This window comes from Protomyctophum parallelum (genome assembly GCF_964188405.1).
Source record: "Protomyctophum parallelum genome assembly, chromosome: 10".
NCBI classification, from domain to species: domain Eukaryota; kingdom Metazoa; phylum Chordata; class Actinopteri; order Myctophiformes; family Myctophidae; genus Protomyctophum; species Protomyctophum parallelum.
The window spans coordinates 32,711,404-32,738,558 of record NC_139704.1 but is presented as its reverse complement, the minus strand read 5'-3'; the positions used below and the strand labels follow the sequence as shown (position 1 = coordinate 32,738,558).

The 27,155-nt window shown below is 39.9% G+C and overlaps 2 protein-coding genes across 2 annotated transcripts; one reads left to right on the top strand and one right to left on the bottom strand.

Annotated features, from left to right (window-relative positions):
* Positions 1-1,191: 1,191 nt before the first annotated feature.
* Positions 1,192-13,739, top strand: LOC310865796 (solute carrier family 22 member 7-like; the record flags this gene model as incomplete). Its single annotated transcript, XM_083775005.1, has 8 exons — positions 1,192-1,578; positions 2,847-2,950; positions 8,742-8,813; positions 10,466-10,683; positions 11,179-11,287; positions 11,939-12,149; positions 13,125-13,151; positions 13,518-13,739. Exons 1-8 carry the CDS (start codon positions 1,195-1,197, stop codon positions 13,737-13,739), a joined length of 1,347 nt encoding a protein of 448 aa, XP_083631131.1. The 5' UTR covers positions 1,192-1,194.
* A 71-nt stretch (positions 13,740-13,810) lies between these two features.
* On the bottom strand, positions 13,811-27,155 carry LOC310865371 (cytochrome P450 3A56-like). The gene is made up of 13 exons (XM_083774461.1): positions 26,997-27,155; positions 26,276-26,375; positions 25,320-25,372; positions 22,466-22,565; positions 21,736-21,855; positions 21,315-21,400; positions 20,419-20,567; positions 19,801-19,925; positions 18,216-18,291; positions 17,864-18,024; positions 16,656-16,882; positions 16,041-16,203; positions 13,811-15,579 (listed from the first exon to the last, which is right to left on the bottom strand). Exons 1-13 carry the CDS (start codon positions 27,074-27,076, stop codon positions 15,502-15,504), a joined length of 1,518 nt encoding a protein of 505 aa, XP_083630587.1. The 5' UTR covers positions 27,077-27,155; the 3' UTR covers positions 13,811-15,501.

Sequence of the window (27,155 nt, the reverse complement as noted above, 5' to 3'; positions counted from 1 at the left end):
AGCTCCCAGATTGGAAGGAAAATCTAAATGTTGCTTGTCAATAAAGGTTTAATTTGTGTCAACTATACAACAGGCATCACTTCAACTGAATTGAGAAATTCCCCTCAAACATATTTGTCCTTATTCTGCTTTCTGACCCTTACGCTGTCCATGGTGCTGAATGGCACCTAGTAAGCTATCAGAGTCAGACAGAATATTATTGATTTACACATAGTGTAACATACCAAACTAATCAAACTTACCATGAAGCTGCATTTGAAAACTTAGTTTAAGCTGCTTCAGACATAATGCACACATAGTGTTTTTAAAGTTAAATACTGTAAATCTATAATTGAGACATTAAAGCGAGTATATTGTTATTGTTCGTACTGTTGTGTCTTGTACAATTCTAGTTGAAGATGCAGTTTTATTTAACTAACTAGCCGGGGTCGGGAGCCCAACAACGATGACCCATAGTTAATCTGGGACCCATTTGAATGACCACCTGGCTGTGGGACAAACTGCATCACTCTGCTGTGCCTTTTCTATCAATAGCCTATGTTGGAAATGAGGAAATGTTTCCTAGCCAGGTAACCTTGCCACACCTAGGCTAAATTAGGCATTAGCAAGGAGGAAGCCAACATTCTTAATCTTAAAAGCTAGCAGATATTTTATTGTATGGTGTACTGTACACTTGTCTCGTTCACTGATAGGGTTCCAGACTTTACATCTTTTTGTGTTGAAATGGCGACACTGTTCTAGTTTGGTACCCCGGGACCAACAAGGTGTACAGTATGTCTGTCTGGTACTCATTTAACTTGAAGAAGGTAATAGTTATCCATTTGTTAATGGTGGACTGGCAGTCGGTTACAGAAGAGAGGGTCTAGACTAATCAGTGTACAAAGGTGAAGTTACTTTAAAAGCCAGTGCCAGTGCTACCCTAACTCTGTTGCACTGACAATCCTGTCTCGCTGCGATAGTACACATGACATTGTGTCTACTGTACAGTGTACACATCATCTCAGGGATTTTCATCCAGTTTAAATATCACTCAAGTACTTGAAAGGTGAGTAATTTTACTCAATATTCTCAATACCCATACTGTAATTAATTTGTATTGTAATTCATCCACATGATTCACCGCTGGCATGTTTTTATGGTCAAATGTAATGATGGTGTATAATGTAATGCACAGCCTCCACACTAAGTCTGAAGATGAAGTTTGACAACATTCTCGAAGAGATAGATGGCTTTGGCCGTTTTCAGTTCCTGCTCATTGCACTGCAGTGCATCCCTCGGGTAGTTCTGCCCTGTCACTTCCTGCTGAACAACTTCATCGCAGCAGTGCCATCTCACCACTGTGACACCCGCAGTGTCCTGGGTGATGGGGGACACTTCGGGAATCTAAGTCAGGAGCAGAGAATGACTATTGGCATTCCCCTACGGGAAGATGGGAGTCCGGACTCCTGTGAGATGTTCCCAGAGCCACAGTTGCATCTCCTGTCCCATGCTTTGGATGGCACCAATGCATCCGTGGTCCCTTGTCAGAGTGGATGGCTTTATGATAACACAACCTTCAAATCTACTCTTGCCACTGAGGTAAATATGAGTTACTTAAAATTTGCAATAAGCATAGCAGTGTTAAATCAATGCCATCATCTGATTCTTAACATTATGTTCAGAATGATCCTCCACCAATCAATGATGCAACTTGAGTTTGCATTTTAAATAAACGTTTCCATAGTCTTAAAGAAACGCCTTCTATGCTTTGAAATAGTTTACAGTACGTTTATTTTACAATATGGACAGCTTCGTTATTATTGTCCACTCCACCCCTTTTGCAACCAGATCTTATTTTAATGATGTTGAAACGTGGTCTCACTTCCGTCCTGGACTGAGATGTTGTCCAGGAAGGACGGGTGTCTCCCCCATAGACTCCCCCATAGACCCCTCCATAGACTCCCCCATAGACATAGATAAAAATAGATGCTCAGTGGCTGCTGTAATTGGAGCCATATACCGTATGTGTCTCCGGTGTAAGGAGGAAGTCCAGCAGAAGTGTGGAAGGCACACTGCTGCGTCCCTGTCACTCAAGTGACTATACTGGCCAATCACAGCACGTCTTTTCCGGGACTTATCAGTCAGTCCAACAGAGCTTTATTGGCATGAGAAAACAAACGTTTACATTGCCTCTCATTGGCCTACCCAACATCCCCTTCTGTGACACACGCTGAAGCTTGGCAAAGCTTCCGTTCATGCTTCACCTATATGCTTCGCAAGGAATCTCGGGAAAGCTTGCTTCCTCTCGAGAAACACACGCCCCAGAGCAGAGGGGGGCGTCTACCTTTTTAGGTCTAGGGTCTCCCCTCCACAAGTGCACCCAAGCATTATGGTCATTGTAGGAATTCAATCCTCCAGTAAAACCAGAGTCAAACACAGACTTCAATATTGTTCTGGCCACCGAGTGCACATTTCTAATTGTGCTACTGTATCATCTACTACAAATACTATTAAAATTGAGTGATTGCAATTTCTTCCAGCGGTGAAATGGCCCTTTAAGAATGAGTATGAGCTTAAAATACATTCCGCTACTAGTAGTATTATTACTACTAAAATAATATAATATATATAATATATATTGTTAGAAAGTGTGTTCTCTCTGCAACAATTTGCAGCAAGCCGTAGTGATCATCCATCTATAAATTACAGAGACTGTGTCTGTCTGTCAGTGTGTCTGTCCTGGGCATAACTCGAGGACTGTCTGACCAACTAACTACAATCTTGGCATGTGTGTCGGGGGATGTGCAGTGCCTGTTTTGGTTGTGTGAGGATAAACCAATTATTTGTGTGTTGCTTTTCTTTTAAAGTGGGACCTTGTGTGTGATCGAAAAGGCATGGCTGAAGCCACAGGCACAATTTTCTTCTTTGGAGTGATGGTTGGAGCAATAGCTTTCGGCTTCATCTGTGATAGGTACATATCTCTTACAGATTCTGTCAAACAATTGGCGTGGTGAACAGTAACTATTAAGTACATTTACTGTACTTAATACAGTAGTATATAAGGCTAGAATAACGTTGGGTGAATTTCACCCAAACAATTGTATAGGCTAATTATGTGATTTTCATAATGTTGCTGATGTCTGAGGTGGGTGGGTCCTTGGGTACCTTCAAGATGCTCACTGACGTAGTGGAAGAAAGTCCCTCTCTTCCGTTTAGCCTATAGAACTGGAGGTCTAGTGTATTCTTTGGCCTGCAGAAACACAGACCGTGATGTTCACTGATCACACGACTCCAATCAACCCAACCAAGTTCTACACCTCCTGTTCTAGGCTAAACAGAAAGGGGGACGGGGGACTTTTTTAAATTTTATTTCCAGTTATATAAGTTATATCAATGACATAGTTCAATGTTGATGATTTGTGGTATTCCCCTTTAAGTGGTTAAGATGGAGTGCCCTGTGCCCCCCCAGGTTGGCAGAGGAAGTGTAGCGCCCAGGATTACATTAGATAATTGGCACTGGGTGAAAAGAAAACTGGGTTACAAAATCGTGGGATAAAAATGTGTTTATAAGATGGAGTGCCGTGATTTTTTTCCACCCTTAAACATGATCACCAGGTGTTATTGTTATATAAGGAGGTATAATTTTTTCAAAAAAGTGTACAGTAGGCTATTTGTTAAAATGATGGTTTTATGTGGACACACCCACCAGTTCATTAGGTATGCGTGAGTTTAACCTTAGCACCATCCACCTAATCCAGTCCCTCCGCCTCCTCCTTTAAGACCACCCACTTGTCCTAGTCCCTCCCCCTCCTTATAAAAGGACAGCCCATGGCTCTGCCCTTTTGTTTACAAATTGACAAATTGGTGTCTGTAATGTAACAAACTCATGTTTTTGTGAATGTTAGAAGTGAACACTTCCCATATTTCTGACATATCGGATAAGCACCATTATGCACTTATACTGCCACCATCCATATATAGGCCTATAATCCACACATCCATTATCCATACCATATCAGATCTGTTTTTTCTGATTTTTTTCATCATTTTTTTATTTCCTCCAATTATATTGACCCTATTGTCACAATCTCATCATCCAATTAAATCATAGTTTATAAAATAATTATAGATTATAAAAGAAACAACCTGAACAGCAAGAGCAACTACAGCAGAGGCTATAAGGCTGGTTTGTTGTGGTTTCCTTGATTAATCCTGAGGACCCGACGTGAACATTTACTTGCTTCCAATCTAACGAAAAACAGTCTGCTCTGCTGTTAACTGGTAGTGTGTGCCTGTGTGCCGGTAATGGGTGAAATGACTGTTTGCAAATCTGCCACACAGTTAGGCACAGAGGGGCTCCGCCGTTCAGTTCACACGTGTGTATGTGGCAGGCAGCTCCGCCCACAGAGGTTGTCGTATTTAAAAATATATATATGAGGGGGAGGTGCGTGTGCGTGTGCAATAGTAGGCTAATACGTCACACTATCAGTGTTTATATCATTGGCCCGTTTGACTGTCAAGGGTTCAGCCTCCAGAAAGAAACCCTAAATACAAAGTTATTACACCATTGGACATTAAAATGACTCCAGGGTGTCTAATGAAGTACTGTCACCTCATAGACACATGAAAAACTGGAAAAATACAAAAATTGTGGCACTCCATCTTTAAGATAACATTTATAAGCATTTCATGAACCTTTGCCATCTTTAATTCATCACACTCTTTTACAGGTTTGGGAGGAAAAGCTGTCTTTTGGTGGCTTACCTTATGGTCATTGTATTTGGCTTCTGCAGTGCTTTCGCAAACTCATTCATCCTGTTTGCGGTTATGCGATTCTTCACTGGATTTGGAAATTCAGGAATGGCCATAATCTCCGTTGTTCTCTGTAAGTATAGTAGCAACACCATCAAACATTTTATGATGTATTCAGAAGTGTTTGATAAGTGATAAGACCATCTTGGTCTTCACAAATTCTGGCACCTATATTGTTACACAGGAAGTCATAGTCAGAGACTTTTCCTCAAAAAATATTCATTGTTACTAATTTCATTTAGATTTGATAGGCTATATTTCTGTTTTCATTGGTGCAAACTGCAAATATATAGGCATCCCAAAGTGACACAGAAAAAAGCAAATAATAGATGCCTGAAATGCATTTGCATGCTGTATAAGGCGTTAACCCATTTAGACCTGACGTCGAAATAAAAAACAATAAGAATATAGGCCTATATTCAAATATTTGTGCCGCATTTTCACGATTTTTCAAAAATAGCAGACCTACAAGCTCGTAGCGCGCCACTCGGTGGTGCGCTATGAGCTTGTAGATCTGCTATTTTTGAATAGCTAAAGTATTATAACATAATGCTTAGTTAAAACACCAAAAGGGGTTCCCGCCCAGAATGGGTTTTTAAAGGGAGGTTACATGACTTGGTATATTGTCTTAGTCAAATACTCCTCAAATCCTATGAGGGGGTGACAGTGTTGTGTGTTGGCAGTACATGTTAGTCATTATTTTCATTGGGTTCAGTCAGGTACAAAGAATGTAACTATTGTACTTGTAGAAGTTTTATTTAGCTAGGCCTATAAGTCACCAGTCCAGCACTGCTAAATATGTTTAAAAAAAATTATTAAATTATAAATTTATTTATTAAAATTTATTTATATATTTAAATTTAATTTCCCAAAAAGTATATAGAAAATATAAAGAAAATAAGTGAAAAAATCACCCCCTCATGCATTAGGACAATATCAGTCAGCAGAACCACGGGCGTGTGTTTTCAATGAATAAAATAAAAGGGGGTTTTAAGTTACAATTATGGTTCGTATAGGAAGGGGGCATGCATGTCTGATTAAATGAATGTCAAATATCTGAATCAAACAACTTTCTTTCTTTTAACAAAAAATAAAATAAAAAACTTGATCACAAAAAAAAAGAATCAAACAACTTGATAACTGTCTGGGGTGCACACAAAAGCCTGCGTAGATGCTACAATGATCTTAAAGATGGAGTGCCACAATTTTTGTATTTTTCCAGTTTTTCATGTGTCTATGAGGTGACAGTACTTCATTAGACACCCTGGAGTACTGTATGTGCAATGGTGTATTCACTTTGTATTTAGGGTTTCTTCCTGGAGGCTGAACCCTTTGACAGTCAAATGGGCCAATGAAATAAACAGTAATTTTGTGACATCACACTATCAGCCTCTGCCCTAACCCCTCCCCCTTTATCATACAACTACAGCTGTGGGTGCGGCTTCAGTTCAGGTGGATCACCACCCATCACCACCCACCAGGCAAACCAGGCATACTTAATGAAATGGTGGGCGTGTCCATATAAAAGCATGCTTTTAACAGATACTGTCATTTTTTTGTTCTTCCTCATATTATAATATACCTGATGATCATGTTTTAGGGTGGAAACAAATTGTGGCACTCCATCTTTAAACATGCTTGAAAGTGAAATATCCCTTTAAGTAGCCACGTATATACCTAAAGGAAAATGTACATTTATTATTATATGTTATATGCTTTAACCTTAACCTCCATCCAGGCGTCGAGTGGGTTGACGTTGATCATAGATCATTCATTGGTGTGATTGGCAGCTTGGGCTGGTCAGTCGGCAACATGCTGTTGGCAGGCTATGCCTATCTAGTGAATGACTGGCGGATGCTCATTATCACTGTCACCGCGCCCATGTGTGTTGCTGTTTTGACTTGGTGGTAAGCGCCTTTTGTATTTCCATATTATGTGTCAATAAATCTATATAATTGTTTCTCAAGAGACAAACCTTCATTGGGTATGGAAGCCCATTTCCACCGCTGAATAATATTTAAAAGGCCTGAATTACAATTATTCCCTCGCAACTTTGACTTTAATACTAATCATACTTAGCCTATGTGGGGAGTTTTCCTTAAACTTTCGTCTCACCTTCACAAGGAACAAAATTGCAAGAAAAACTAAACTGACATTGCATAAGTGCCGTAAATTGTCTTCCATATTGGGTGACTATATAATTCTGGATCAGATTTGATAGCCAAGCTACAAAATACATTGGGATGTCATTAGTTTGTCAATGCAATATGCATACATATCTTTAATAATTGCAGGTGGATTCCAGAATCTGCAAGATGGCTTTTAGCCAATGGTCAAGTGGACAAGGCACATTTTTACCTGAATAGATGTGCACAAATCAACAAGAGAGAAAGGCTGTCCAGAGATAAATTAGAGGTAAGTTCCAAACAGACAAGACATTTCTCAGTATATGAGTATATCAGTCAGTCATAGGAGGCCTTCGCTATGTTTCACCAGTTTCAATTGAAACTGGCCTCCACCCTCAGGGGGGCCTCCAAGCTCCAACTGCATGAACGTCAGGCGTCAGTCAACCCCCGCCACACTTGGCCCTCTCTATCTCGCTCACTCACTGCCTTGCTCTCTCCCACAATGTTAAGTTACACCTATTTTATGTAAATAGCCGTGGTAAAATGTGCAGCATTGTGAGGTAAAGGGGAGACACTTTAATTTGTGAAGGGACGACAGGATGAGGAGAGGTGATGTTGTTGCTAATTGTCGAGAGTAATGGCTGCGTGTGATATTGAACAGTCAAACTATTTGTATCAGTACGGCTGTATCAACAAAATAATGTCATGGGTATATGGGGGCCTCATTTGGTCTTGAAACAGGCCTCCAGATTCCCTGCAGTCAGTATAGAGTCCGAATCCATGGAGCAGTGCCCTGTAGGCCAGCCAGGCGTAGCTAGCAGTGCTGCGGTGTAGAACTGTGCTTAATGGTACACCGCAATAATGGCTTCGCCCAGGGCACCCCTAGCATGGCTTTGGCCAGACACATTACATCACGCCTCGAGGAAGCGTGAGTGAATCCATGTTATCAGTATGGCCAAAGCCAGGCGAGGGCACCCCTCCTTGGATTTGTCTATACCGTATCAACAAGAGTTTGATTCTTCTTAGGGAGTTCATCTTCCAGGCTATAAATACTATAACACACTTGGCTGGTCAGGTGTACATATGTATACTGTAAGTATTTTATAGTGTTTGACATTGCCAGTGTTTAAATATTGAGACTGCTTACAGTACTTAGCTCATTGCAGCTATACCCGTATCTCCCATTATAAAATGGGCTGGTCAAATCACACAATCTGATTAGTTGATAGATATGTTATAATAACCGTATACCATAGATACACTCTACCTACACACAATATAGGATGCAGGCAAGTTTGATGGTTTGTGGACCGTGTTTAATGTTTATTCTATTTTGTAATGCATATTATTGTCTTGGACCTGAGGAAGACTCACTAGACCGTCAGTCAGGTCTCACTCAGGAAACAATAAACAGGGACAGAGTGGCATTCCGACGCACCACCATTCCGACTATGTGTTCATTTCAAAGTTTACTAGTCAGGAGCTTTCATGCAGTGTAGGGGATAACAACAAACTTTGTTTGTCTGGGACTACTTTGTTGTTGTTTCTTTTTAATCCTGTAATGTATTTTGTTGGTAAAAACTATTATAATTACAATGTAGTATAGTATACTGTAGTTAAACTTGGTTTTTTTTATCAATTAAGTTTCACTAATGCATTGGATTAGTCAGTCCCAATTCTGTAGATCCAGCTATTTATTTATTTGTATACTTTCCACAGGACTAGTTTGAATTGTGTATTTTGCAAAAGTTTACTGTAAAAGCACAGAACTAACTTGTTTTTTCAGACCCTTTGCAATACAGAGACCTTTAAAAACTGTGACAGGACGTACACATACCTTGACCTAATTAAGACCCCAAAGATGAGATCATTGTGTCTGCTGACTGGCATCGTTTGGTGAGTATCGCTTTATTCCTTTTACCCTTTTTTCTACCCAATTTAGTTGTTATTCCTCCCCACACATATTTGAGTGTTGTCACTGCTGCTGTTGTATTTGTATCCTACTGACTCACCTGTCAGTAAGGAGCCCCCACCGGGGACATAGATGGCTGTATTTTTGCGTGTCTTAAGTACCAGGTCTTATTACCTAACTTGAGTAAACTAAAGACCTGGAGGCATAGGCGGAGCTTGAAGTTGACGCTGGGGGGTGCGACTGCTTGGCCAACGACACCACGATTTTTTTAACCTTTATTTTATTATTTTAGCGTTTTTACAATGCCCTAACCCCTAAAAATGAGTTATTTAGGTAGTACAGCAGCTCACACACATGCACTACAGCCATACAGCGAGTCATCATATCATGATAAGAGAGATGATTACAAACTACAGTCAGAAGCCAGAAGGTATTAAAGTTAAAAAAAAAAAAAAAAAAAAAAACCTTTTTTTTTTCTTTTTTTTTTCAGGGGGTGCAGTGCACCCCCTGAACCCCCCCAAGCTCCGCCCATGCCTGGAGGTGTGATCAATGCTCTTTGGCCACTCAGAATAGCCAAATGACATTGTTCCAGGTCTTTAGTTTACTCAAGTTAGGTAATATGACCTGTTACTTAAGACACGCAAAATACAGCCCAGTCTGAGCCTCTGTACTCCTCCCACCCAACACTCCCTGCTCACTAGTGCCGTCCCAGCCTGTGTAGGGTATCCCTTTATTATAATGAATTACTGCAAGTTCCAATATAGGTGCAAGCAGCAATACTGGGGGGCAAGTAGTAAGCATAGCATTACATAGTGTCATGATTTATCAGCATGTGGTCAATTACCTGTAGCTTTATGTCCCTGTATTGGACATTAGGGGTCCCGTTCTACCACTATGAGGAGGTTTGTTAAAATTAAAGAGCTATTTAATAAACAGAAATGTCATTTTGTCAATTTCAGCCGATAGGAGAGAGTACGTTCATTTGCTTAAATTGCATTGTGTCCCAGTACCAATTTTGTCTGCTCACTTCTTCGTGTCATAACTGCCACTTCTTCATCGTGTATCAGATAAACACACAGGATACACGGTTTCCTCCTGTATGAGTACGCTCTCCTGATTGGATGAATGTTTTATCCTGACCTGAAAATGTATTTTCTGTGGAGGCCTACTTAAAGAGCTACAGTGAGACAGGGAGACACTGTTACTGACATATTTAACACTTATTTATAATATGACTTACTGCATCTTTAATTTCTTTATATTGTATCATAATATTCAGTTCAGTTTTTACCTTTCTATTTTACTATACATAATTTTTATTTATACATTTCTTCATCTATTTATGTAATTTGCTATTGTATGGCACCCTGTGACTCTTGTTTCGAAAGGAAATACAGTTTTCTGATAAACTGTTGCCATACTGTATATCATCAGGAAGCTCCTATCTCCGTTTTTTTTTTTTCATAAATTAACGCCTTACTTGACGACAAAATAGCATCAAAAGTAGCAGATACACGAGACAGAGACGATATATTATAAATCTGAAATTGCACGATGCTTATTCCTGGTTTCAATGGATTGACAAAACAAAAACAACAAAAGGTTTGGCGTTCATAACAGATGCCTTACTTTGCAGGTATGGAGTAGCATCAACATACTACGGAATCAGCCTGAACCTCACTGGACTTGGTCTGAACATCTACCTCACCCACTTCATCTACGCCGCCATTGAAGTGCCTGCCAAACTTACGGTCTATTTCTGTCTCAATATCATTGGACGGAGAAAGTGCCAGGCTGGCACTCTTTTACTATGCGGAACCTGCATTCTTATAAACATCTTGATTCCTAAAGGTTGTATAAAGATTATACGTATATGTTATAGTTGTTTAACAAAACACTGAGACAAACGTTTAGGTATAGTTTTGTGTGTAAGTGTTCTCATTTCATACTGTAAAAAGGGTATCTTTGAAAAACAAAGGAAAGGTCACACACAATGTCAGACACTTGCCAAAATGTTGCTGTTTATTAGGTTGAGGTTTCGGTCGATTATTAGACCTTCATCAGACATTGTCTGTGCTGATGAAGGTCTATTTTGCCAAGTGTCTGCGGGACCTTTTCTTTGTTTTTCAAAGATCCCCTTTTTAATGTAGCCTATGCTCTATTGCCCTACGTACCTGTCACTAGCCTTTTGAGTTTTGAGGTGTGCATCGGCCTTTCGCTAAATAACTCATTTCATACTGTGACAGAGTTGAGGCTGACCAAACCCAAACTATCCTGGCCTGCAGTATTAATACATTCAATCAGAATGTTTTGATGATGTAATTTGTCATGTTGGTCGGTTCTATGCAGATGTGCGGCTTGTGCGTATCGTTGTGGCCATACTTGGAAAAGGCCTGTCAGAAGCTGCGTTCACAACCGTTTACCTCTACACAACAGAGCTTTACCCTACCGTTGTAAGGTCAGTCAAATTACTGTGCACGTCAATGACTGACCGAGACTACATTTGAAAGAAGTCGGATAGGTGCTTGATGATGCCGGGTTTCCATGGATCAGCACTCACGCTTGTCTGCTCTAAAGTAAATTATTATAGCATTTTGGTCAAAACATCACCGAATCGGGTTGATGCAGAGCCTTGGCTCGAAACGTTATTACATAAATTACTGTAATTAGTGTGCAGGTTTATTATTTCTCTTTATAATTTCCAACCCAGCACCTCAACCAAGGGATGTGCATATATTAGGGCATTAAGCAACTAAATCCACTAGTCGATCTTGCTGGTACTTGCTGGTACTTGCTGGTACGATTTTGTAGGCCTCAAGATCAGGTAGATTATACTTATAGTCACCAATGTACACAGTTTGTAAATATACAAATATTTATTTCCAAAAAAATATTTTTTTAGGTAGGTGGTTAAACAACTAGTCGACTAGTAAACTAGGCAACTAGTCAACTAGTAAAAATGACTAGAAGTGAATGCCCTAGCATATATACATTCTTCCATGGATCGGCTACATGAGAAAATCCATACTATTATATCATTAACATTATTATTATTATCTTTAAATATCAAATGATACAGGCTACTAATTGCTTTCTCCTCTTAAACTAGGCAAAATGGTGTGGGCTATACCAGCTTCATTGGTCGTCTAGGTGTCTCAATAGCACCATTCATTCTTCTTTTGCACAATGTATGGAAACCTCTTCCAGAGATCATTATCTGCTCAGTGGCCATTACATGTGGCCTGGTGTCCTTGCTCCTGCCAGAAACACTTAATGCACGGCTCCCGGAAACCATCGAGGACATTGAACATCCAATGAAGGTAACAATTTAATTTCACTGACAAGGCTCTATAGTCTAGTCTCTTTGTGGTAGTAATAATCTATATTATATTATCTATAAGTCATCTGAAAGTTAAGTAATTTGGCAGCCCTTCCAATAAAATGCGATCACTGTTGCATAATTCAATTGAAGCCTTGGGTCAAAAACTCTGGGGTACAGTTATCTTCGCTATGGACATTAAGAAACAACAATTAGTTGTGGCAAATTCTTCTTCTAAGGTTAAAAATAATAATACAGATCTCGGGATCTATGGCATGGTTCCAATGTGTAAGAAGTTAAAACATTTGAAAAAGTACAAGGCAGGAGTCTTCAACGTGTTCAGGCTATTAGAACCCCTTAGCTAAGAGAGATGAACCATGGGGTCATATTGGATCAAATTGTGTTTGCCGATTAAACAGTTCATAGATGCAATTGGTCTGCTATTACTCCAATCCTCTTTGTCGAAATAGCAGAAGTGAGCTTGTAGAAGGGGGAAGTAAAAAACAACAAAAACTAAATAGACATATATCGGTATCAGTATCGGCTAAATTGTTATTTTAAACGTCGGTATTGGTATCGGCCAAGAATTTCCATATCGGTTTCCATACAGAAAAGTGAAGACGCAAATTGTGATTGGCTGGAATGAGATGACGTAGATGATGTATGATAAGAGCGTGCCTCACTCAAATGTTATCCTACGATTTTTTAAATATTTGATTATTCTGACCCATCCAATGTGGCACTAATTGGTCCAGCGGTTTTAGAGATTATCTCCGGGACACACAAAGAGATACAAACACAATAAGAGATGACTAGACTCCTGCAGAGCCATGCTGAAAAAGAATGACATGATCTAATCTAAACCGAGCTAATGTTCCTTCCTACTCTGGGTCATGACCGAAAGGATAAGGTTAGAATAAAAGAAAGAATAAAGAATAATAATGTACACGTGGCCCAAATGGGTTTTCTCTGACAGGTGGCCAGCATCTACCTTAGAGATAGGGTGAGAAGCTCAGTCACCCGAGAGATACTTGGAGTAGAACCGTTGCTCTTACTCTTGGAAAGGAGCGGGTGGTTCAGGCAGGGCGCATACGTAGGTCCGACGTACTAACAGTCCGACTGTCCGACATGCAACAGTCTTACACAATGCGTGGCTGGTTAAGACTCACCTGTGGCTCCCCCCGACATATGTGGCCGGTTAAGAGTCACCCGAGGCTCCCCCCCGTCATATGTGACATAAAGACCACCAGTGGCTTCCCTGTGAGGTTAATTAGTGGTATAGGGTGTCGGACTGTTAGTACGTTGGACGCCGACCAAACACATGCACCCGGTTCAGGCATCTATGGATGCCTCCCAAGCGTCTCCCTAGAGGGAGGTCCTCTATGCAGACCCCCTGGCAGACCAAAGAGCAGATGGAAGGATTACATCTCCGCACTGGCCTGAGAATTCTGCCTGGGGATCCCCAAGGGGGAAGTGGATGAATGTTGCTCAGGAGAGGCACACTGGAAATCTCTGTTGGAACTGTTACCCCCACAACCCGGTTCCGGATAAGTGGTTGAAGATCGATGGACGGATATTAATTAAGACTTAAGAAAAAGTGTTTATTGCCAGGTTTATCATATGAAAAGACAAAGACAGACCGACTGACTCGGATTTCATTACACAGAGAACCGATTCCCCGTCCCACAAGGTGTTCATCTTACAATTTATTTATGCTCAATTATATCAGTTGAGCCATATCTCCTTATACAGCACTCCAAAAACATCCAAACCAGCTGTTGTTCTGAAATATTAATCATGAAACTGTGGAATAATTACAGTAATACACTACTGCTGTGACATTGTCACTGCTTTTGCTGATGTACGGATTACCACAGCACAACATGCTACTGCAGATGTGTTTTTCATATAGGCTAACTGACAAAACAAAACTGAGAAATGCAGAATGCAATTATGGTAGCCATCATCCAAAATAATTAACATTGTGTTAATGTTAATTGTGTCTAATCATGTTAATTGGGGATTGAGATGAGAAATCGAATCAAATGTGGTTCTCGGGTTCCACAAGGAAGCGAGTAGCTCCAATGTCTCCATTTATAATGACAGGAATTATGATACTTCATAATTGCTGGAAACTCATAGAAATGTGTAAAGATCAGTGTAATAACGTATAATGACTGTATACAGTATAATGCATTATTATAGTGCGATTACAACTACAAGTGGTCATTAATGCTCATGATAAAATACAATTTATTTCTACTCTGTCTGTCTCATATATGGACAGTTGGACACTTCAGAAATCTGTCTACCAGTGACATCATCATTAAGCAGGGTTTTATTTTGAGTTTAATGGCTTTCATTATAGAATGCCAACTTTCCAGGAATAGAAAGCCCACAGTTTCTATTAGCTTGGATTCTCCATCCATGAGAACGTCCCCAGGCATCATCTGAGACACAGATGGGGTAGACAAAGATTGTATCATATTATGAGCATTAGTGAAGACCAATAATATATGAAGATAGGTTCTAAATGAGTGAAGTCGTCCTTTAAGTAAAGTGCAAAGTTTCACGCCTGTTCACAGACACACAGATGGACGGAAGGATGGATGGATAGGGTGAATAAAATCTTATGATTTACCCGATTTAACTATAGGAAATCTTTGGGAAATCCAGTGCTTGATATTGGAGAGACATGACAATAAACAGGACACATTTTTCCTGCAATATTGGATTTTGGTGGGATCCGTATAACAGTGGAAATGAATGCACGGGTACAAATAATGTTTACCAAAGCGAAGCACATAGATGGAGTACAATAAAAAGCCCCAAAGGGAACACCAGACGGGATGCTAGAAGCATTACTGCACCAAAATGTCCACCAGTGTCCAGCAATTGTGAAGTACTGCATTATAATACTATAAAATATATATTTCATTTGACAATACTTCACAAGTATACTTATAAAAGTCTTCATAATGTGTTGTAAAAAATTACAAGCAATTAAAATAAAATATATAGCGGTATATACTTTTACAGATTTATAAGCAGATTATAAGCATTATAAGCATGTGTTACCGTGGCATTACTGCTGGTAGTGTGCATACGAAGTCTGGTCCAGCGGGTTGCAAAATTACACACACACACACACAGAGGGTCGCGCTTATAGATGGCTCGCCTCCTGCAGAGCCGCGGTAAGGGAGTTGCAAAAGTTTGTATTAATTGTATAATCTCATGCTCTGTTGAATCATATGTGTAGTGTTTGTGGCGTTTTACCACTGGCCGTTATCAGAGAGTTATCAGCATCACTAAACATATTTGTAGATGCCATTGAGAACAGTTACGGCTTCACCTTAATTATTGTTTCTCGGAACAAACTTCAGTTGGATTGGCTCAACTGGCTGGAACAAACTGTTGAACTCCAGGGGAATCTGAAACAAGAGCATGGGAGTTAAAATCAGAACTCAGAGAGTATGCAGCTTTTCACTCCAAACACATGGTCTGGTATCACTATAGTGAAATCAGTTTTATTCCCACTAAAAACATGCAGGTTGTCAGAGGAAGTGTAGCGCCCAGGATTACATTAGATAATTGGCACTGGGTGAAAAGAAAACTGAGTTACAAAATCGTAGGATAAAAAATAAAAAAAAACATGCATACTCTAAGCCAATGTTTCTCTACCTTTTCAGACTGTGACCCCCCAAAATGATCATAATTGAACTGTGGAAAGTGGGGATCCCCCCACCCTGGCAAGCACATGGAATTGTAAGAGTTGAAGCATTGGAATTGAGTAGCCGATATATAAGCTCACAACGCCTCGCAAATATTTCAGGCTATATGAAATATAGTAAAGCGATATGGAATTTGTATTTTAGTGCAATTATAAGCTCACCATTGTTTCTTTGCAGGACTCCACAGTGTAAGTCTGCAGGAGACGTACAAGCACCATCTTCATGACCAGGACGGCAAAGCGCATCCCAACACAATTACGAGGACCGATTCCAAATGGCATATAGACGTATGGGTTTATATTGTGCTTGTTGTCTTTACTGAACCTGCAAAAGAAAGAAAGAAGGCATTCTAAACTGTCAACACCCCAAAAGTATACATTTCGTATCAATTCCTGTTGCCGGGAATACATGATGACACATGTTTACTTAAAGTACATTGGTAATTTGTTACTTTATGTTTTGCTGGTTTAACATAATCTCTGACTCCTTTGCATCAAGAATGGCTTATTGGCTACCATTACTGGTATTTGCATTCAAGTTCAAAAACTAGTAATGATCAATTTTCTTGGATGTACAATCCCTTTATGACAGTTTTGCAACAATTCCAATGAGTTGCTGTAAATGCAACAGCAATTTAGTTGGTTAAATAAATGACCAATTGTGCCATTGAAACATGCCCCCTTTCTTCTGCGTGTTTTGTTCTTATTGACATGAACACATGAACACAATAATGGTGGTTGTATGACGGTTCCTTGACAAGAAAAGCATGTTGATACCGTTCTGGTTGGAAGAGCTCAGGGTCGTTCCAGTACTGTGGGTCCTTGTGTAACAACATCACAGGGATCCCCACCAGGGTGTTCTCAGGGATGGTGAAGCCATTGACTTCGATAGTCGTTTTGCACATCCTCTCCAGCCGAGGTGCAGTAGGAAGCAAACGCATAGACTCACAAATGACCTGATCCAGGTACTGTAGGTCCAGCAAACCCTCATATGAAACCGGAGCCTGGAGCCAAAAGGTAGATTTAATGAATGATCAGACAGGAGATGTGATGGATCCAGTGAACTTACACTGATGTTCTTGAAATGCATATGTTACAGTATGATTGGAAAATCTGTCAGATTGAAAAAGGAGCACTTTTTTTCTTGAGCTGTGTAATCAACACTAGGGCAACGAGAGCCAAGGCATCTCATTCTCAGTTATGTGACAGACCTGTGTTGAATAAACTAACCTGACAAAACCCCCCTCCCGATTCAACACGACACAACGGTGAAAAAAACAACATAATACATCTGCGAGCTCCCAACAAGCTCACGGATCAGCAGTTTATTGTAGGCGTTACTCAAGTCACCTAAAGACAGTGTGCCTCCGACGGTGAAACCGAGTGGACCTTTTTCAGTCTGACTGGTTTTCCCAAATCGTACAGTGAAACATACATTAATGCCATTGACAGCTTTCATCATGTGCTGTGAACCGTCAGAGATTCAAATAAAAAGGATTAGTTCACCCAGAAATTAAAATTAATCTTCTCAACCTTATAGACCCTAGATCTCTTCTTAACGCTGGAAAATGGCAGCTCTGCCAACACCGTTGTAACAAAGGTGAAGTTTGCCAGAACTACAGCAGATTCTCCAAAAGAACTGAAGTCAACATTGACCAGTTATTTTTGAGTTACCAAATAGGGCAAAACATTTCCATGAAACCTTTTTGTTGTGCACCCAAATATCAGACATTTACACTGTGTAGTGTGTACCATTAACTTAATTTATTTTAGAGATTTTAGAAAATTTAGGCAAGCTTCCTGTGTAATGTACTGTACCAGACAAATAACTTCCATCAACTTCCAACTGGTATGAGAGTGAGTTGATAGTGAAATAATTAATATTTTTGGGAGAACTATTCAGTTACACTTGAAGGAGCTGACACCAAAAAAGAATTACATACTATTTACATGCATAATATTGTAATAATATATTATTTAATTACATCTTTTGGGACACTGGCATCTATTTCTTCCTGCAAAGTCTTCAGTACATCAGGGTTGGTTGCCAGGTTATAAATAATGTAGCTCAGAGTGGTACTGGTGGTGTCATAACCACCAAAGATGAAAAGAAATGACTGGGAGAGGATCTCAGCTTCAGTCAATCCTGTAGCAAAAACAAACAAAGCTTTACTAAAAACACACACATAAAATGTATCCTTAGAGTATTCAGTTATTGGAGTTGGTGGCATACCAAAAAGTAAATGACAAGGCTTTAGTTTTATATTTTTTAAAGAGGTTAGAACGGATAAATGTGGTGGAAGAAAATCAATGTAATTGAAAAATACAACATCGTACCTTTGCTTGGCTGATCATTCTTTAGTGCTTTCTCCGGTATCTCATTCTGAATCATCAGCTGTAGGAAGTCTCGACTCTGGACAACAAATAAAATGTTACATAATTATCCTATGCCCCTTGACGTATCCACAAAAACAAATGTTTAGTAGCTTAATTGCTATCTGATTATCTTTTTAACCTGAAATGGTGTATTAACGGAAAACTACCAATATGCCAATAAATGAAGGACGTAAGACTGACTCAGATAAACATTATTTGACGCACACTTGGGCCATTTCATTTTATGCTCTCAAGAGTTAAAGATCTATAAGGGTCCATTATTTTGGTTACCAACTCTTAAACTCTTGAGAGCGTATTTGGCTTCGTTTTACGCTCTCTTACGCTTTCATTTTTCAGTTACATTATTGTTAAATATCTGCATTACTTAATTTACAAGAAGTCTACACAATTACAGAATGTAGAATAATTTATATTTTGATCAACGTTTGCCACAGCAGAATTGTGGACAAAATCTTAGCCAATGATACCAAAATATTCTTCCGTTTTGGGTCTGCGAGACTAAATATCATCAAACGGTGGTCCGTGGCTCAAATATCGGACAGATCCGGCCTGAACACATGACTATAGGGATAGTGTTTAACGATCTGCGGGATTTTTGGACAGAATCTGGAGGAGTAATATCAAAAGATGTGTTTTTAAAAAGTCAGGTGGTGCTATAACAGGCCGTTCTGGAGAATTTGGGGCAGAGGTTCATCGTTGGCATCCAGGGAGTGTGTGTGCAAAACTTGGCATCGACCTTGTTAACGGTGCCGGAGATTAGCTGTACACGGACGGACGGACAGAGTGCAAAACATACTCTCTCCCCATGCCTTCGGCCTGGTGGAGACAACAATGTCTTAAATGCCTTCACTGTTTCAGGGCCGTGCAGAGAGCACTGGGGGGGCAGGGGCTCAAACTCCAGAAAAGGGCACATGTGTGGGCGCTCGTAGCGTGCGCCGATTGTTGGGGGTGGTGTTTTTGTGGAGTCCTTCCCTTGTGCCATTGGACAGTAAAATAAGCAATATGTTCTCATTAGTCTGAAACTAAAACTGACTGATGGCAGATTAAAAGATAATTCATTATGATAGTGGAATTTATCATTACTTGTCAAATGTTCGTCTTGAAGGGCCAATGGCACTTATTGGCCCCCACATAAGCCCTTATTGCCCCCCCACACAAGCCCCCCCCCCCCCCCCCATGTCCTTATGTGGGGGGGGGGGGGGGGGGGGGTTTAGAGAAAGGGCACTTTCTGCAAAAAAGGGCAGGTGCTCAAGCCCCCCTAGCCTACCCCCCCTCCCCTCTGCACGTGCCTGCACTGTTTATTACAAGTTGGACCTTATCACACCTGGACCTTCAGCTGATGGAAGATGATGTGATGGAGCGTAACAGTGGTGTAACAAGCCAACACTGGGCAGTAAAGATGGGTGGTGGGCTCTGCCAACATTTTACCACTGAATCTCTACACACACACACACACACACACACACACACACAATTTGCATTGCAACTTTTTTCTACAATAATTAAGTAAATGAATGAAGCTTACAGAGTTATCTGCATGATGCTGGCCTTTAAATCTCTTGATGATATTTAAGCAGAAGTCCACACTCTCTTTTGGGAATAGTGAAACACCCAACAGCTTAAAAAGATGGGATGAGAAGGGGAAGAACACTGAAAAGGAGAAAGAATTTGTTATCAACAACTGCTTCTGTGCTGTGATTGAGGCCATGTATTTAGAGATTCCATTCACTCTCATTGTTGGTCTGTGAACGTTCTCAATATTACCCTTTTGACACATGATAAACATAAACTATTAAAGTTTCTTTGGCTTATTCACCAGGCACCAGTGCTCGTGTCACTATTTTCATTTTGCTCACAGACCACAGAAGCAACAGATTCATTAATATGTGCATTTGTATCATGCCCAAGATTCTAACCAAATTCACTCCAGATTTTAACCAGTTTACGTGTTGAAACTACAACCATTTACATCCTGAACATTCTCCATCTACATAACATAATGTATGTGTGTATATAATTTAAACAAATTATGCTTCAAATATGCATGAACTTACATTGAAAATACATTTGTATTGTCAAAGACTAATTCACTATCGATACTATTGTGTCATTTGAAAATGTACCAACGGGTCAGACAACATACTCAGGAAAAAGAATAGCCATATTCTCCCTCCTATGTTCACAACTTTCTTGACATGACTGACAAGAGGGTCATCTGGGTTGTTGACAGAGTTGGTATCCACACCAAACGACGCGCTGGTCACAACATCTAAAGCGTAGGGCCCGAAGAACCTAAAACAAAACGAGTTATTTTTTTAATTATTATTATTTATGGGTTTGAGATACGTGTTATTATTATTATTTATTTATTTTAAATTTATCCCACGATTTTGTAACCCATTTTTCACCCCTGTGTCAATTATCTAATGTGATCCTGGGCTCTACACACCCTCCGCCAACCTAGTCCCCATATATGGGGGACAAGGGGAGAGCAACGGACTTGAACTCATGCTTCCTTCATGCCTGAGTGTCCAATTTGCTCCTTTACACCTGACAGGGGTGGAGGAAACACGCCGCCAGCACCCACAGCGTCCCGAGCGGGAATCGAACCCAGGACCTTCTAACTGTGAGGCGACAGGACTACCAACTGTGCCACCGTGTTATTTTAACACATATCAACACAAACATTTCCCCTGAGACATAACATAAGCATGAGGGGAAACAAAATAGAGGGTTTCTTTGAGGGATCTACAGTGTCATGTAAATTAGTTTTCACTGTAACGGGTCCCGGGATCATCATAATCATTTCCAAGTTCGCAAAACGTCGCAATGCAACATGTGAGATTTCTTATGCCCTTTTGTTCAGTGGTTTTTATCAGACATCCGGTTTGAAATCTTTCATTATCAATAACGGTGACCGGACCAAAGACTTTCTTATTTCCACTATTTTTAATTTTAGTAAAAAGTTATTAAATGTGTCAGATTTTGTTTTTAATATATAAATTATTTGCACTTGCAGGTTACTGCTTGAAAACATACCTTTTAATGTCAACAGATTCATCCAGATTGGTTTTCCCTAGAGTCTCAACGAGTCTGTCTGCATACTGCCGTACATTAGGGAACACCTTCACGAAAGGACAAAACAAACCATTAGTACAAGTGTGGGGTAATATGTACTGTATCATGCATCTTCATTCCTTTCATAGGAATACACAAAGAGAACACCTTTCTTTTGTCATAATTATTATTACAGAGCATCTTACACAAAAGAAAAAGAGCACCCCACCCAACTCAGGAGTCGGTTTACATTCTTTAGGAATTAAGTTAATAACCACACACACACACACACACACACACACACACACACATGGCCTTCTCACCAGTGTCACTGCTGAAAATTCACAGCCAACCTAATAGATTATATAGATCACTATAGATTAGGACCAAAATGTATTATTACCTGCCTCATCCTTCCACCAGTGAAAGATGGGGATATGGTACTCCGAATTCTCTTCCACCTTTCATCTTTAACTACTGTCAAGCCATCTGCCATAGGCCCCATAAAGTCTTTATCAAATTCCTGTGAACATGATTATATACTGTGATTAGCACCACATTTGTCTATGAATTGTGACAGCCCAGAATGGTCCCGAGCCGTGTGTCAATCACCCCACTGTCACCCTGTTGTCTTTAAATGCCAGTGATTGCACCTGGTGTGCGAGGGTGGGAATTGTGAATGAGGAAGACAGAGCCTCTGTACACCATTTGTGGCGACTGTTTTAGTCGATTAAAGTGTGACCGAAGCCCGTCAAATTGACATTAATCCCACATCAGAAGGAGCTGCTTGCACCCTAAATAGACAGCGGGAGATCAGTCTGTTACAAAGAACTATCAGTAGCTAAACAACCACACCCCATTGATTAAACCTTGTGTTTGTTAAACACTGTTTGGCTAACCAAATTGTATGAAACCAGAAAAGCACTTCTGAACAACACTTCTGAATTTATCTCCTTATGGAGTTATGATGTTCATGACAATGATAGATATGGCCATAGGATTTTTGAAATGTTCCAAACTCTAGGCTATATAGCATATACCATGACCTGAGCACTCATACTGTACAACCACTGGTTTTAAATAATATCTGACAGAAGTGTTTGTATGAATATGGTACTGTGTAGCCATCTCACCCTGCGGTTGGTAAACGCGGAGAAGCATTCCTTCACCATGACAGTTTTAATCATCTCAGGATCTGCCACCATTACACACGGTTTGCGTCCTTCAAATGTCCTACACATGAACCCCATGATATCACAGTATGAAGAAAGTTCAGTCAGTTCTTATGGAATTTGAAAATAGACATGCAATGATGCAAACAGAAAATTATATCCTTTCTCAGCACCAAATAGAAGATGAGGTCTTTGCTTTTCTGTCATGTTAAGCTGACATGGCCCTTGTGCCTGGAGCTCTGTGAGGCCTGACACACTACAAAAACTACAAAATAAATTTGAGCTGACTTCAACTTATTTTCTTTCAGGTAAACTTCACACACACACACACACACACACACACACACACACACACACACACACACACACACACACACACACACACACACACACACACACACACACACACACACACACACACACACACACAATAAAATGAATGGAACGGTCAGGTTTGGGTTGGCTCGGGTCTTTAGCACATTTCTGCGGGTGGGGGACGGGACGGGTTAGGTCGGCATCACTACTGCTTAATATGAACATATTATGTGTTGTGTAATGTATAGCTTTACCCATGACAGCCACGGGAAAATTCTCACTAACGCTTAGTCCTAAGGGTCAATTTGAGTAGGTACGTAGGTTGTGTGTGGGGGAGGGGAAGGACAGTAAGGGAGAGTATGGGACCAGTCATGGCAGCAGTGTAGTGTGTAAAGTTTGTCAGTGAATAAATGCTCCTGTTTGAGACTCCTTTGCCAGCTTAAAAATCACCTGCATGATATCCATGGGCTCTGTATCTGGATTAAACCAAATTATTCTCAAATAGACATTGTCTCTGACTCAGACAACAAGCTAATGTGTTAACCGCACCTTAAGGTTAACCAGCGATTCTCATTTAGTGACACTCAGTCACCCCTCCTAAATACATTATATAACATAGCTAGGTTATATTTTTCTTAAAACGAAATTGTTGGGTTTTTCTCTTCGTCCAATGGACACAAAAAATTATATATATATATATATATATAGCTACGGAGGCTTTTACGTCATCTATTCTAGTGTGTTCGATAGGTTGCCATATACAGTAGTTATTTCCGTTAGTCGGTCCACGTGGGTACAATTAACCAGGGTGATGATACACGAAAGAAGAAGAACTGTGCAATACTTTAAAACAGTTGTCATGTTGCACACATGCCTATTGTACCGGCCAAATGAGTGTAATTGTCAAAATGAAGTTGTGACCATGGGGTGACGCTGTTGGCTTTATAAGCGTCTGCTTCACTGGCATGGGTAGGGAGGCTTGACTTTATAAGCGTCTGCTTCACTGGCATGGGTAGGGAGGCTTGACCCGGAAGGGCAATGGTTTTCGACCGCAGGTATGTTATGCTGTTCAAACACTGGGGGGGAGCGAATGTTTGTCTGTCTGAAATATCATTCATTGTTTGTTCTAATTATGGTCCGTTTATGAAATTACGCAGATGCTGTACTGCACAGTGAAGCAATAAATCTTTAAACTCATGAAGAGCTGCCTGTGTTGCATCCTTGGAGCACTCATACACAGCGAACAGTACATCAATAACAACAGCGCGTCGGCCAGGTCTAACCACGGGATCAACCCCCTCAGTAGCTCTGTATAAGACGGATGCTCCTTTAATACCTATACTTGCTGATATTTGAGCTACCATCGTTGAAATTAAACAATATTCAAACTTCAGCTTGTCACACTCCAGGGCTGCATGAACAGCGCTTTAGCGCTGTTTTCTGACCCGGCTCTGCAATTAACCATCTAGAATTCCAAATATGGAGCTGACTTACTGTACATGTCCGAGTCTGACATCATGAATTCCATATTTGGACATGGCTAACCTTGGAAATCCATATATGAACATATAGCTGACTCTGAATCATCCTGACATCACCGGGATGACACGATTATTCTGGCAGGCGTAATAACTTTATTATTACATAATACAAGACAGGACTCGAGATATTATTCTACACTCTACATTCAAGACCCTTTACCTCCAGGACTCTTATCATCAGAATTCTGGCAGCTCTCCCCTGAAACCCCTTTGATACTAGGGCTTCCAATTGACGTTGAACCACCTCTCGAACTACACAGGTTAGACAATCTCGGTTGAGTCCTCTTTTCTTCAATTAGTAGTACAACACCTCACGATGTGACGTGTTGTGAGCTTGTAGATCTGCTATTTTTTACTATTTTAGAATTTGAATCTGGCCTAACAGTTTGGGACATATGAGTGCAACACAAAGCTAGCTTTAGATCTTTAGTTTAATACTGTGAAAAATACCATATAAGCTATACTGCTGCATTTTGTTAGATACTGTAATTAGATACTAGATGCCATACTGAACTGTGAAAGTTTTGTGTTAACTTCTTAGTGTCCGAATACTCGAATAGTGATCATACTAACATTTTCCTAGGTATTTGTTGCAACCTCAAGAGCCAATACAGTATACAGTAATAATAAAATAATTAAAAAAACTATAATATACTATTTAGTTTTACTATAAGCTCTTGCACTTATCTGGCATATGTAGTTCTTCAAATAAGGAAAGAAATAGTCAGAGAAACAAGAACACAGTAAAGTGTTCATTTAATTCTTAACATGTAAAATGGACCTGTACATGTTTTACATTGTGTATTAATATTCACACTCAAAATGGACGGTTCAAATTTGGGACTTTGTTGACTAACCCTTGACAGATGAACTTCATGATTTTTTAGCATTCTGTGAATTTAGACAGTTACACAACTTAAATTAATTACAAGCTGAAGAATCTGAATAATTAAACTTACCCCCACACACTCCCATACTTGCTATAGCATTCACTGTCAAAATGCTCCATGCCCTATGACATTTCAGGAATAATAGTATTAGTATTACAGGTTAAGACAGAGAATGCAGGCCCAGGCCGTAGCGTAACGGTCTGGGCACCGGACTGGTGATCCAGTCGCGGTGTGCCGCGGGTTCGACTCCCGGACCCGACACGGCCTTTACCGCATGTCATCCCCCCATCTCTCTCCCGTTTCCTGTCAGCCTACTTTCTATCCCTTAAAAAATCAATAAAGGCGTAAGCCGCAAAAAAATATCTTAAAAAAAAAAAAAAAAAAAAGACAGAGAATGCAGAAATGCCAAGAAGGAGAAAAGTAACAATAACATTGTAACATGGTGATAGCATTAGCAGCCTACTGTGACAATCAAAAAAGAGTTCAGAATAGAATAGGCCTAAATTGTTTTTGTGGTCAATGCATTGATTGAAATATGTATTAACAGTTTGCAGAATTTACAGTACATTTCAAGCACAAACTCAATACAAAGACTGTTAACTGTGAGTGGACGACCCAATTAAGCATTACACTTGTTTACAACAGGGTCCACATTGTTCAATTCATCAAAACATTTAGAGACATACAAATAGACATTTCTATGTAGCTAAAGTACAGAACAGGAATTCATGATTTCTTCATTCATGATGAACTTGCATGATGCAATGCATGATGATAATAATAATAATAATAATAATAATTATTATTATTATTAAACATTTCATGCCAAAAAGCCATTTTAAAAAGTTTGAACCATTAGAAATTCGACCTAACTGGAAAGGTCCCATTACGTAACCTTTAGTAGGCCATAAATGACATCGGTTCACTCACAGTAAAACATGCATTTGGCGACCTCTGGAGTCAAATAATTATATCGGGCAGCACTCACAGGCTGCACTGGCGCATGGATGGAGAATATCACTTACCTTTTTAATTTGGTATGGCAAAGTTCCCATGAAAGGCAGGGGCTTTGGTCCTGGAATCCCCAGCTTTTTGAAAAAGCCATGATATGGCCAAAGACTATATCTAGATGACACAAAAGCAGGATGCCCATAATAATTATTGTTGCACAATTAAGTTGCGCAATATCACATGATTTGCACTGCAGCATGATCATTGTGCAACAGTTACATTGAGGAAATGTAGAGTAGGCCTACTGTTGCGGTTAATTGGCTTTGATTTGTAGCTGTTGAGCTGCGTAGAACTTAATTGTCAATTTGTCATCATGTATTATAACAGATTTGTGTATGATTTATACAACTAAAAAGTTAAACAGCAGGTGTTTTTCCACATAATTAGGTAATGGCATTCATTTGACACATACAATTAACGGCAACGCACACGCTGTCTGTCACACACAAACTTTGATCAGTCATACTGTTTGAAATGACGTAAACAATGTTGAACGTATATGCCTATAATGGCGTGCTATTGTCTGTAAATATATAAAGTCGCAACTCGCAACGTTCTGGGGTTCTTCTGTGTGTACAAATGGTGTATTATTCTCGGACGTGACCATAATAAGGCAAAAACTGGTTTAACGAAACATTAATACATGGGTATTGCTATTGCGTGGTATAACTGCGCAGCTTGAGGAATGCAAAACAAGAATTGAACTATAGGCTAAAGGCGGAAGGATATACTCACAATAACAGCAGAGTAAAACACAGAACAAGGAGCGTCCACGTAGTCGCTGAAAACAACGGCAAGGCAAACATTCCGATCATAATTGTTCGTTTCGCCTGCTTCCTTTTCTCTAAAATAAAGTGAAATACAAACAGGCTTTTATAGCCTTTAAATCACCCA

What these genes read in the sequence shown, in the direction of transcription:
- LOC310865371 (XM_083774461.1), bottom strand. Translation starts at nt 27,076, where the DNA reads ATGATCGGAATGTTTGCCTTGCCGTTGTTTTCAGCGACTACGTGGACG. An exon ending in TGTTTTACTCTGCTGTTATT is followed by an intron (nt 26,376 to 26,996) that starts GTGAGTATATCC and finishes TGTGTCATCTAG; the next exon opens with ATATAGTCTTTGGCCATATC. An exon ending in CTGGTGGAAGGATGAGGCAG is followed by an intron (nt 21,401 to 21,735) that starts GTAATAATACAT and finishes CCTTTCGTGAAG; the next exon opens with GTGTTCCCTAATGTACGGCA.